The 13,658-nt window shown below is 36.7% G+C and overlaps 1 protein-coding gene across 9 annotated transcripts in view; it reads left to right on the forward strand.

Annotated features, from left to right (window-relative positions):
* LOC130916723 (membrane-associated guanylate kinase, WW and PDZ domain-containing protein 2-like) overlaps positions 1-13,658 on the forward strand; it is a 368,356-nt gene that overhangs the window by 340,184 nt on the left and 14,514 nt on the right. For 8 of the 9 annotated variants that reach the window (XM_057837639.1, XM_057837640.1, XM_057837642.1 and 5 more), the window contains 2 exons: positions 6,006-6,225; positions 11,354-11,512. In XM_057837639.1, the coding sequence (XP_057693622.1) occupies positions 6,006-6,225; positions 11,354-11,512 (379 nt within the window). The remainder of the gene's footprint in view (positions 1-6,005; positions 6,226-11,353; positions 11,513-13,658) is intronic. The other variant, XM_057837641.1, reaches the window with a different exon arrangement.

Genomic DNA, 13,658 nt, shown 5'->3' on the forward strand with positions numbered 1-13,658 from the left:
TATTAGGTAGATATCCGTGACTTATTTACAGACACCATTTTTTTTCATTGTGAGGTAATTTGTTTAAAAGTTAAAAATATGCGAGTGAATAATTTTTTTAAGTCGTTTTTTTTTTTTTTTTCCAAACGAAATACTAGACATCGATTAATGATTCTAAACTAAAAATGACAGGCATTTTGAATAAAAAATCGAATTACTTACCTTGTTCTTATGGCTGGGTTGAAACAAAAGTGGTTGCACGACGTCCGTAAACGAGAGTTTCCAGGGTAAAACAGAAAAATTAAAAATAGTTTGGGGACTTAATCACAATTAATCTGCTATGGCAGCGTATAGACATATTGTTCTATCAAACACAACAGTTCTTTTGGCTTAAAATACAGCAGTTTATTTTAAAGAGGGTTGCAAGAGCAGAGCCTGCTTTTTCAGTCTTGTCTGTGTTTTCCGCCAAATACAATTATTAATCAATAAAATGTAGACAAAAGTAACATTTAAATGAATAAAAACTGAAATACTGTACTCTGATTATGGCCAATAACGCTTTAGATTAGATTTTTTTTTAAATTTCATAGTATTTAACTCATTGCCTGCTGTGGAAACAATATACGTCCAATCAATTTAAACTTGGAAGGACTGCCTTTGAATGCACATGTTTCAGTGCAATGGACGACAGTAGACGTCCAATTCATTTTGACTGGGACCCTCCGTGTCAAAATGAATTGGACATCTAGCACTGTCAAGGGCAGCCAATTAGTTAAAGAGTATCCTACAAAGGATTAAGGAGTAGGGATGGCCCGATGCCGATTTCTGTGCAGCTTCTGGTCTTCTACGACGGAGAGTAAATACGTTTGATTAAATTTGAACTTAAATGGGTCAATCTGATGTGGAAAAATGTAAAGATAATTCAGAATGCAAGGTAAAATGGCTAAAACTAACTTTGAACAAAAATGGACCTTTTTGTATTATAGATCAGGAAACCTTACGTAAACCAGTTTTAAAAATTTAAGGTTCTGACTAAATGTTAATGTCATCAGAGGAAGAGTGCTTATTCAGTCTACTGTATTCATATTTTTAGAGGAAAATAAGAATGAGCATCAAAAAAGTTTATTTTTTTCTTCCACAATGATTTTCAGGGTTTAGATTATTCATTTTAACTCTTTAAAATTTTTCGTAATAAAGTGGGGTTTTTTTCTCGATAATGTTTACTGATTGTTAACTGTTTTTTTTGTTTTGTTTTGTTTTGTTTTGTCTTGTTTTGTTTTGTTTTGTGAAGCCCTTTTAAAAATTCTGGGCAAAATAAGTGACTGGCCAATCCAGCCCAAAAAGGATCATGATAAAGGGCGTCCGCTTGGTCTCAACATTGGTAGGGACGATGTAACAGCATAACCTGCATGTTCACTTTTTGCCCGGGATGGGACATTAATAAGACCAAACAGATTGGGTGAGCGGGGGTCATGGCTACATTTCTCACGAATATGAAACAAATTAATTTCAGTGCTGTCGAATTTATTGCGTTAACGGGCGGTAATTAATTTTTTAAATTAATCACAAACAGATTACAATGACGCCGTTTTTTTGCACATTGAGAGCTCGGAGACAGAGAAAGGCGAGTGGACACAGGCATTCATTGGACCGCGCCGTTTATTGGCATAAGCTTCGGCAACTCCTTCTCAACAAACATAAGTATCATTTAGTGAAATCACAACAAAAATAATATTCCTATCCCTCTAAAAAAATAATGTTCATTCCCAATCAAAATAGATATGCAAAATACACATAAAACTCACTCAGACTTTGGTCAAACTCTATTCAAACAAAAAATAATAAATAAATAAAAAAACAAAAAAATAAATATATATATTTTTTTTTAAACTTGTAATCACTACAAAATCTGAATGTCAAAAACTGATATTCGATATTTTCTGCGTCCTATATGGTATACTGGGGACGGGTTTCAATAAGCTTCGGCTTCTCCCGTCAGCCCTTTTCTTTTCGGGTTGAATTAATTGTAAACACATATAAATGCTGTATGTTTGTTTGGATTCGTCATGCCTGAAGGGAAAATAAATAAATACATTTAAAAAAAAAAAAAAAAACATTTCCTTTAGCTCACAAATACACTGGACGGCAATATTTAGTCACAATATACAAACTATTAGAGGTTTCGTACGTTGTGAAGCCAGCACTCAAATAACGTGGATGGACCAGTAAACAGGGAACTACAGTGTCAGTCGAGGGGCAAAACACACTAATTGGCTTGATTTCTAAGTAATTTCAAACTCGACATTGATACCTTGTGGTGTACTTCAATCACTACCTTACGTAGTTAAATACACTGTGGAAGAACGGCAGGATTTTTTTTTTAATTGAAAGTTTTACAAATTGTATTAAAACGAAAACATTAAGAAGGTTTTAATTAGGGCTGTCAAATTTATCACGTTAACAGGCGGTAATTAATTTTTTTAATTAATCACGTTAAAATATTTGATGCAATTAACGCATGTACGAAATGACCTGTTCATGCGTTGCCTCAAACAGTTTACAATGACCCCGTTTTAAATGCGAGTGGACACAGGCTTTCATTGGACCGCGCCTTTTATTGGCTTAATTTTTGGCAGCCACTTCTACCAGTCATGGTTGCCCACCTTCCCATCATGCATTTGGGCGAAGCAGGAGATGATCGTTTTCTTAACACGCTTAATTGAACACAACGCAGAACATATTGTATACCATTTGCAGCCACTACTGACAGTCATGGTCGCCCAACTTCCCATCATGCATTTGGGCGGAACAAATAATATTCCTATCTCTCAAAAAAATAATGTTCACATAAGAAAAGCGCTCAATGCAGAGAACTGGCATTCCCAATCAAAATAGCTATGCAAAATATACATAAAACGTACTCAGACTTTGCCTTGGCTAGATCTCTAATTCATTTAAAACTTGCCATTGACACCTTGTGGTGTATTTCAATCACTACCTTACGTAGTTAAAGACACTGTGGAAGAACGACAGGGAGCCCATGTGACGTCATGCTCAGCGACGTCAACAATGGAGAGGTATGAGTTTATTTTTTGATTGAAAATTACAAATTTTACTAAAACGAAAACATTTAGAGGGGTTTTAATATAAAATTACTATAACTTGCACACAAATTTATCTTTTAAGAACTAACTACAAGTCTTTCTATCCGTGGATCCCTTTAACAGAAAGAATGTTAATGCCATCTTGTGGATTTATTGTTATAATAAACAATAAAGAATAATAAAAAAAAAAATTTAAATACAGAACTTATGTACAGTATTTTGAATGTTTATGTCCGTCTTTTGTCTTATCTTTCCATTCCAACAATAATTTACAGAAAAATATGGCATACAGGATTTTAGAGTTTGAATTGCAATTAATTATGATTATTTAATCTTTAAGCTGTGATTAACTCGATTAAAACATTTAATCGTTTGACAGCCCTAATTAATTCACATGCTAAATCAGGTTGTGCTCATTACATCGATCGAGATCGACCAGTCGATCGCAACGCTAGTGTGGGTAGTTCGCGGCATCCCCCAAAAACTTTATTTTTTTAATTTTTTTATTAAATGTACATCATTAATTATGATTATGTTGTGTTGTGTGAGCAACATATGAGGTTATTTAACACCTGTCTCTCTAAGCAGCTTCTTCCTCATGCTTGTCTGGTTCTATAGTTTCCAGCAGCGTTCCCTACATTTCTCACAGTTTAATTAATGTTAACAGTAGAAGACAAAGAGAAGGACATTTCTCTCTAAGCAGTTTCCTACTCAGGTTTTGCAAGTTAGCAAGTTCACAGTTTAATGTTATGCTAACTCTGATGCAGGTCAGATTTTTGTAGCAAAATTAGTGGTGTGTTTCCACCTCCACAACATTGGTGTCTTGTTAAATTACCTACTGTGACTGCTGCTGGCTGAAAAAAATCTTATATCCCTCCTTTCAAAGGGGGTGGAGCAAGCGGCATGTTGTCGGCATGTATTTCTGTCGGGGCTGTGTGAGTGTGGGTGTGTGTGTTGGAGGTTGGCCAAGTCATCAGCCAATCAAACGTGCGTTTGAGGATCAATTCAGCAAATGAAAAGGGGTAAATGTAAGTAAGTTCGAACATAATGAAAATAATTCACTTAATAATGATAGGGTCAATTATATCCTTACAACATATGGGAAGACCATCAAAATTATCTGTATAACTGAACTTATATAATGCATATAGGGCTGCTTAAAGAGTTGGTGGGGACAATTTGCGTTGCCTGAAAAGTTTGTTAGTGTTATGTCCCTACCATCCATTGTTGAAAGTGGGCCAGAACGGTCAGGAACGCAGTTCCGGTATAAGATTCAGAGCCGGAATGCTGTTCTGGTACATGGTGCTTTGATTCCAAAAATATGACGGCAACTATCAAAACGCTATGTAAAAAAAAAAAAAAATGCTAAGCTGCCAGACATGCATTTCCTCTAACTACTAAAATCAGATTTACATACAAAAGTGTTAACAACAGGCATAATAAAGTGCTTGTGTAGTGTAATCCGTTTCCTTTACTTTATTCCACGGACGGCATGGAGGTTTCCCCAGCTGCTGCAGTTATCAGAGTTTGAGGATGGATGAGGACACCAAATCTTTAAGAGCAAAGAAAGAGTTGAGGAGGCTTATCATATTTAGTTTTATTTGCTCTGATTGGGAGGTTCAGAACATGTTAGCTGTCAAAGTGCACTTTGAACTTTTATTTGTTCATTTATGTTAGGGTACTTATTCATTTCCTTATGATTTAAAAAAGTCAATGTTTGCGCGATCTTCAAAATATATTCCATTTCACTCTGCATGATATAAGTCATTTGTACTTATTTTTCTGAATTATGCTACTTATATCTTTATTATTTAAAAAAAAAAAAGAAAGAAAGAGAGAAAGCAAAAGTAAATGTTTACATTAACTTCAATTTTAATATACATCCTATGTTCTTAATGTAGTTAAAATTGAGATTTGGCATTTAGTATGTTAGGAAATGAGGGAAAATAAAAATTAGGAGATGGAGGTTGGGGTTGTTGCTGTTTAGTTGGCAAATCATTGAAAAAATGCAATTTTGAATGAAAATCAGTTTTGTATGTGTTATAGAAATAACTGCCAAAACAGTTTTCTTTGCATTTCAGTAGTTTTAGGAGGTTTGAAACCCCCCCCCCCCCCCCCCCCAAATGAAAATATATAAATAAATTAATTTTAACAATTAACTAATTAATTAATACAATTTCTGGCTCCGTGGCGACCTTCACGTCGGAGAGTTCCGGCAAGAAATTCAAGCCACTTTCGCCCCTGCTACCATCCCTATGCAAACCTACGCCCTTGCGATATATCTCTAAATTTTTTGTCATACTGGCCGATCTCTAGTTGTTTCACTATTTTTTTTTTTTTTTTTATTATAAACTTGGTTTTTGTGTTGTTTGTTAACAATGTAATATAATTAATACTGAAAACAAATAAGATCAAATCATTTTTCATCTATCTAGCCATTAATCACAGTTTCCCCAAACAAAAAATGTAGCCCCCAACTGAAAATAGTTGCAGATCTGCTGAATACTTTGCCAGCCCGCTTATGTAGCAGATCCCGACTCTTATCCAACTTTCCCCGAGTTCCACCACCCGGCTCATCCAGTCGGTGACACTGAATAATTCACCTCGAGGTATCTCTTGTATAATGCACGAATCCAAGCAATCAGTGACAGTTGTATGCGTCCACGCGTGTGTGTGTGTAGCACTCTAACCCAGCTGTGGCTTTCTTCCCATTTCACAAGTGAGAGCTTGATGAAACTTTCAAAAGATTTTTTTTAGTGACCTGTACTTTACACACACACACTCATCACAATGGGGACTTGACCTACATGTCAGCAGGGAGCACTGAACACCCTGCTCGTTCTTCCTTTTTTGTAAAACCATAAAAGGACGGCCCACCAAACAAAACTCTCTCAGATTGTGTTGCTTTTTCCCTCCTCACAGGTCTGAGGTTAAAGCCAGACAGGATGTGAAACCTGACTTCCGCCATCCTCCCTTCACTGATTACAGGCAACCACCCGTAGACTACCGGCACCCGCCGGTGACCGATTACCGGCAGCCGCCGACGCTGGACTACCGGCACCCGCCCGGACTGCTGGACTTCAGACAGCACACGGCAGCTGCTCAGTTCCCGCTGGGGATCGCTGCAGAGTTTAGAACACAGGTACCGAAATTGTTCAAAAGTCTACACACCCCTATTTGTGATCACGTGTCAGTGCCATTGACGGCGATAGACGTCCAATCTATTTTGTGAATGATCGCATGCAACCTTCTCAGTAATGTACTGGACGTCTATCGCCTTCAATGGAAGTGAATGAGTTTTTAAAAATTAGGGCTGTCAAAATTATCGCGTTAACGGGCGGTAATTAATTTTTTTGATTAATCACGTTAAAATATTTGACGTAGTTAACGCACATGCTCCGCTCAAACAGATTAAACTGACAGCACAGTGTCATGTCCACTTGTTACTTGTGTTTTTTGGTGTTTTGTCGCCCTCTGCTGGCGCTTGGGTGCAACTGATTTTATGGGTTTCAGCACCATGAGCATGGTGTAATTATTGACATCAACAATGGCGAGCGACTAATTTATTTTTTGATTGAAATTTTTACAAATTTTATTAAAATGAAAACATTAAGAGGGGTTTTAATATAAAATTTCTATGACTTGTACTAACATTTATCTTTTAAGAACTACAAGTCTTTCTATCCATGGATCGCTTTGACAGAATGTTAATGTTAATGCCATCTTGTTGATTTATTGTTATAATAAACAAATACAGTACTTATGTATAGTATGTTAAATGTATATATCCGTCTAGTGCCTCATCTTTCCATTCCAACAATAATTTACAGAAAAATATGGCATATTTTATAGATGGTTTGAATTACGATTAATTAATTTTTAAGCTGTGATTAACTCGATTAAAAAATTTAATCATTTGACAGCCCTAAAAAAATTTAAAAAACAAATAAATAAAAGTTTCAAGTAAACCAATTTTACTTGACTTTATTCAAGTTTTGATGGAAAATGTAAAAACAATCAAGTTAATGCTCTAAACTCAACATTTTAAGTAAACTGGACCTCAGGTAAGTAGTTTGAACTTAACATTTAAAGTAAACTCATCTTCAATCAAGTAAATTGAACTAAAAATTCTAACCTTTTTTAGGGCAAGTGATTCACTTTGTGAATATAAAAGCTATATTTTAATACGATAAATTATGATTTAATTTTATTATTATTTATAAATCAATATATTATTTTTTTATATTATTTTCATTGACTAAATACATTTATAAATGAATATATAGAGTCATGTGAAAAAATTACCCTATGGAAGCCTGTGTGTTTTCCAACATATTTGGTCATATGGATATTTAATAGGGCTGTCAAACGATTAAAATTTTTAATCGACATAATCACAGCTTAAAAATTAATTAATCGTAATTAATCGCAATTCAAACCATCTATAAAATATGCCATATTTTTCTGTAAATTATTGTTGGAATGGAAAGATAAGACACAAGATGGATATATACATTCAACATACGGTACATAAGTACTGTATTTGTTATAACAATTAATCAACAAGATGGCATTAACATTATTAACATTCTGTTAAAGCGATCCATGGATAGAAAGACTTGTAGTTCTTAAAAGAAAAATGTTAGTACAAGTTATAGAAATTTTATATTAAAACCCCTCAATGTTTTCGTTTTAATAAAATATGTAAAATTTTCAATCAGAAAATAAACTAGTAGCCCGCCATTGTTGATGTCAATAATTACACAATGATCATGGGTGCTGAAGCCCATAAAATCAGTCGCACCCAAGCGCCAGCAGAGAGTGACAAAACTCCAAAAAAAACACAAGTAACAGGTGGACATTGCACTTTGCTGTCATTTTAATCTGAGCGGGGCATGTGCGTTAATTGCATCAAATATTTTAACGTGATTAATTAAAAAAATTAATTACCGCCCGTTAACGCGATAATATTGACAGCCCTAATATTTAATATCAATTTTAACAATCTTGAGAGATTCAGGTAATAGAAGTAAACAATTAAAACTGTAAAAAATATTTTTTAATAACTTTCTGTAAAATTTAATTTTAAATAAATGCCATTTCTGTTGAGGAATAAATTAGGACACCCCCACATTCAATCCCTCTTAAAATAGCTAAAATCACACACAGGGGTACCACATCAGGTGCACATTATTGGAATATCATTACCCAGTGTTTTGAAGGACGCTTGCCTAATTTAAACCTCATATTTAGTTTGGTGTGCCCCTGACAGTTGAAGTTAGAGAAAACACCAAGGTGAGATCAAAGGAGCTGTCTGAGGCCTTCAAAAAGAAGATTGTAGACGCTTATGAGTCTGGGAAGCAATTACAAAATATCTGAAAAGAATATGAAATCAGCCATTCCACTGTCTGGAAAATAGTCTACAAGTGGAGGACATTCAAAACAACTGCTAACATGCCCAGGTCTGGCCGTCTGGGAGGTGTGCAAGGAGGATACTTTTGCTCTCCAAGAAGAACATGAAGGCCAGACTGAAGTTTGCCAGAGCCAATGTAGACTAGAAATGTCCCGATCCGATATTTGGATCGGATCGGAGGCCGATATGGGCAAAAAAATGCGCACCGGTATCGGATCGGAACACGGAAAAATTCCGATCCAGACTTCCGATCCATTTTTTTTTTCAATCCGGTCCGAGTTTTCCAGCGCACCGATTTACATAATCCATTCCCGTTTTTGCTTCGGTTTCCCTAAAATCCGGTCCGCATTTTACGGCACACCTTCAACACACTACACAATACCGTCTCCCAATTTACCGAGAGACTTTATCGGTAAAAATGTCAGCTGTGTGGGATCTTTTCACCTTAAAGGACGACAAAGACGAAGAGGCAGAGTGCAACATATGCCACAATAAAGTCAGGCGTAGTGGTAAAGCTGTAAGAAGTTTTAATACAACCAACCTAATCAAGCATTTAGCGAAATACCACCACAAACAATATGAGGAGTATGTTAAGAAAACCGAAGACAAAAAGAAAGGTCCTACGCAACTAACACTGACAGAAACTTTTGCTATGCGTGACAAACTGGCACTGGACAGTCCCAAAGCCCAGGGAATAACAATGGTCATTGCCGAAGAATTCATTCTGGGTGACGAGCCATTATCTCTCGTGAGTAAAGACGCACTATCCAACACTTAGAACCACGGTACAACATGCCCAGCCGTCATTACATCCTTGAGCCATTCGGCCGTGGAAGATTCGAGAACGATTCACAAACATCCAAATTGCGATTATTGAAATATGTCAAGTAAAGCGGAACTAATACACAGCGCGGTCTTCGGGACGCAATGAGAAACTGACCGCATTGCGTCCCGAAAGTAAACATAATGCTTGTCATAGACCCGGGTAATGCCAATGCTCAACGCACGGCTTTAGCTCAACTCATGCCGCTGGATAAAAAACCCAAGAATACCTGACTGCTGCTGACAGCCGCTACAAACTACGTCAACATCGTTTTACTGGAGATAATAGATATCATATGTATATAGAACTAGATGCAAAAGGACAGACTCGACTGCGTTAGCAACATTGAAGTATTGAAAACCAGATGCGTTAGTAAACAGCCGCCATTTTAAAGCAGGAGACTTCCCTCGTAGGCTGTTGTGAACCTTCCAAGTGAACCTAATTAACTTTTTATCTAAAATACTCCTAAATCGGCAAAATCTTGACTTGAATCTATCTTCAAAACAGTTTTAAAACTTTCACATGTCGAAAATAGACAGAAGGGAAATTATGGAATAACGGGAGCAATTTTAACAACTTTTAGCAGTTGATTCGCAAAATTAAATGAATTGAATGTAGTTCGAAGCTGCTGATACTGAATGGGGACTTGAGTATTTTATTTACTGTTTCAAAATGTTAACTTGATACTGAAATAGTCGTTTATTTAAACCTGAGAGGCTTTTTATACAGTTTTTGTAACTAATGCACAAAACATTAAAAGCATCTAATAGCTTGGGGGATTTGTGGGATTTTCCACTGAGATTGTTGGTGTGTTTTGCTTTTTTAAGACAGTTTACAATATTATTTGCACGTTTTACTGACTGACTATGCCATTTCTGTTTGTTATTTATAATGTTTTGTGTTTGTCACTGAATAAACAGGTCAGTTTCTTGTTACCAACCGTTGTGTGTTATTCAAACTCACCTAATTCAGCTGACTAGTTGTTCTCAAGAGTACTAAAACCTTTTCAAAATGAGTCTGACAACTGAGTAAGGAGGCTAAATAACTTTAAACTTTAACACATGCTCAGATAGGTCGGTATTGGCCTGTATCGGATCGGATGTGCAAAACAATATCGGTATCGGATGGGAAGTGCAAAAACCTGGATCGGGACATCCCTAATGTAGACAAAGACCAGGACTTAAGTATAGAAATAAGATAAATAAGAATCAATAATAAGATAAATAAGATCATTCATTGATATGTGAACATTTCTTAATAAAGACCTGAATATTAAATGGGGTGTCAATGGGGTGTCCTACTTTTTTCACAAGACTGTATACTGTATAGTATGTATGTGATATGTATATTTAAAATACAGAGTACAGACCAAAAGTTTGGACACACCTTCTTATTCGTGTGTTTTCTTTATTTTCAAGACTTTTATTGGTTATTTTTAATGTTAATCTTTGTTTTTTAATGAGAAATGAGCACTTTACGTTACCCTTTTTGAAGTTGCGTTTGGGCAGCCATTTTCACAGAGGGCGGGCCAAACCTCATGATTTGAATTCGATCAGTAGTTTGATCCAATCATTTCCCAGAAGATGCATTACCAACTAAATTCGGTGTATTTATTGGTTTAGAGACATCATGTCCTTCTGCAGCATGCTTAGGTCTGAGGGGGTTAAGTAAAAAAAAAATCTATTTTGAATTCAAGTTAAGTAAAATCTTTTTTTTTTTCTCAACTAATTGACTGCCATAGACGACCAATCCATTTTAACTCTGAATTATTATTTTTTGTCCTGTTTGATTTTTTTCCTCGGAATAATCGCTGCCAGTCAAAATGGATTGGACGTCTAGCGCTGTCAATGGCAGCCAATGAGTCAAGAGCACTTATGAATTTATATCAATTTCAAATCTTGACTAATAGAAAATTTTATTTTTGACATTGTACATAATTGTATACCCACAATACTGTAATTGTGTGCGGGCTTCACTTAAAGTTGTTCATTTTGTGTTTTTATGAGTAGCTCTTTTTCCATTATTCTTTTGCAGATCCCTCCTCTGCAGGACTATGATTACTTCACTGTGGAGCTGGAGAAAAGCTCCAAAGGTTTCGGTTTCAGTATTCGAGGGGGCAGAGAGTACAAGATGGACCTGTTTGTATTGCGTCTGGCGGAGGACGGGCCTGCTATACGAAACGGGAGGATGAGGGTGGGCAGTTTTAATGAAAAATATGGCATTCGAATAACATTTTTATGATAGGTCATTCCAGAATTGTAAGATATTTTGGCTTCAAAATTCTTGAAAGATAAGGCTCCACTTCTGATTTTCTGCTAAATATTCATCAATCATAGATAATAATCTATGAAAGGCGTGTTGAAGTCCATTTACTGATCAATGGTAGAATTTTTATTACAGCACAGTTAATATTTTACAAGGGCGACGGTGGCGCAGGTGGTTGAATGGTTGGTTGAGCATGTCATTCACTCATTGGAGGCTTGGCAAGGATCGGAGTTTCGATTCCAGCTTCCCCCTGTTCCACCTTGTTGTCTCCTTGAGTAAGATACTCAACCCAACTTGCCTATGTGAAAGTAGTGTGAGAATGAGTGGTCGATGATGGTCAGAAAAGCTGATGGCGCAAATCGACTGCCTCGCTTCTGTCAGACTGCCCCAGAGCAGCTGTGGATACAATAGTCGCTTAGCACTGTCGAGTGCGGCGTGAAAGCGTCTTTCAGTGTCCAAAAAATCACTACAGTGAGTCCCCGGTTTACAAACGAGTTCTATTCCTGCGCTGGCGATTTAACCAGTGAAACTGAAATAACCCTTTAAGTACCTCTAAACACCCTCTAAATAAAAAACTTTTCAGAAAATTGAATTATATGTCACTGTCCTCGCCAAGACGTTGGAGCTAAGTCCTAACTAGACCTTAAGCTAAGCTCCGAAATGACGATGTCATACACGGCGTGTGGTTTGCTGACTTTATTCAGCTGCTCATGACATCAACACTTTCAGAATGAAACTAAAATAAAATGAAATTAAATCAGTTTCATCTTCAATAACAGAAATTCAAACTTGCGTAGCTGCTGTTACAGCAAAAACAAGCGATTAGCATGTATTAGTTAGCGTCCGCACATCATTAAAAACACTTGAACTCGCCCCAAGTATTCGACCACAATTAAAAACGCACAATTAACAGCCCAAAGGCGGTTACATACAGCTGTCGCCTCTGGATGCTTCACAAGCAACAAATGTGCACGCAGGCTGTCACCTCTCTGTCACTCGGCCGCTCTCGCTGTGAACATGCGCTCGCGTGCGGAACTACTACATGCTCTACGCTTCCTGCGCCAAAATAAAAGCGTGCATCACAAAACAAAAGTCAACATTAAAAAAAAAAAAAAATTTAAAAACGAGACTCAGGCATCGTAAAGTCGAAATCACGTAAGTCGGGTAACGTCGTAACCCAAAGACTACCTGTATATAAGTCCAATGCATTATTACTATGATTATATACAATATTTGGCATAATCACAATAACATGATTTTTAAAAAATAGCAGCGAGGATGCAAATTTGCTGTAGCCATTTGTAAAAAGATTGCAAATTCTGGCTTTTCCTCAGTAGTAGATTTTAGCATTTTAGCTAGCTGTTACCGCGGATCAAGAGGAGAAACTAACTTATGTAGAGGAGTAAAGTTTTTTTTAACGTCTTATTCTGGCCATGTGTATAACAGGAGTGAGACATTGAATCAAGGCTAACAATTTCATAAAATGTTTTAAAAAATAGCAAGGATCCAAATTTGCTGTAGACATTTGTAAAAGGATTACAAATTCTAGCTTTTTCTCAGGAGTAGAAACTAGCATTTTAGCTAGCTGTTACTGCTGATCAAGAGGACACACTAACTTATCTTAGGGTGACCAAACGTCCTCTTTTGCCCGGACAAGTCCTACTTTCACGTAGTATCCTCGTCGTCTGGGCGGGTTTTATAAATTCATAAAAATGTCCGGTTTTTATTATTTTTCATGGGACCAATTTGAAGAGAATCCCTCCGGCCGCTGGGTGGCAGCAGTTGACATGGCTCCTACTAGAGGGGAGGGAAGGAGTAGTTCTTCTTGTTATTGTTGGCAGTTTATCCCTATCATGAGGCATTACCGCCATCTACTGGGTTGACGATTTGGCCACAACGCCTGCCCAGTTGTTAAGTTTTTAACGATAAATACGTAAATAATGGCTACTGTTGACTTCTGTCGGAGCTTTGACTGTAAAATCCCATTTGGTGTCGCATCGTTGCCCTGCCGATGATTGTAAACTTTTGTAGCAAAGTTTGATTTTTGCCTCAGCTAGCTATCAGTAAGCTAAAC

This window comes from Corythoichthys intestinalis, chromosome 5, assembly GCF_030265065.1.
Source record: "Corythoichthys intestinalis isolate RoL2023-P3 chromosome 5, ASM3026506v1, whole genome shotgun sequence".
Classification (NCBI taxonomy): Eukaryota; Metazoa; Chordata; class Actinopteri; order Syngnathiformes; family Syngnathidae; genus Corythoichthys; species Corythoichthys intestinalis.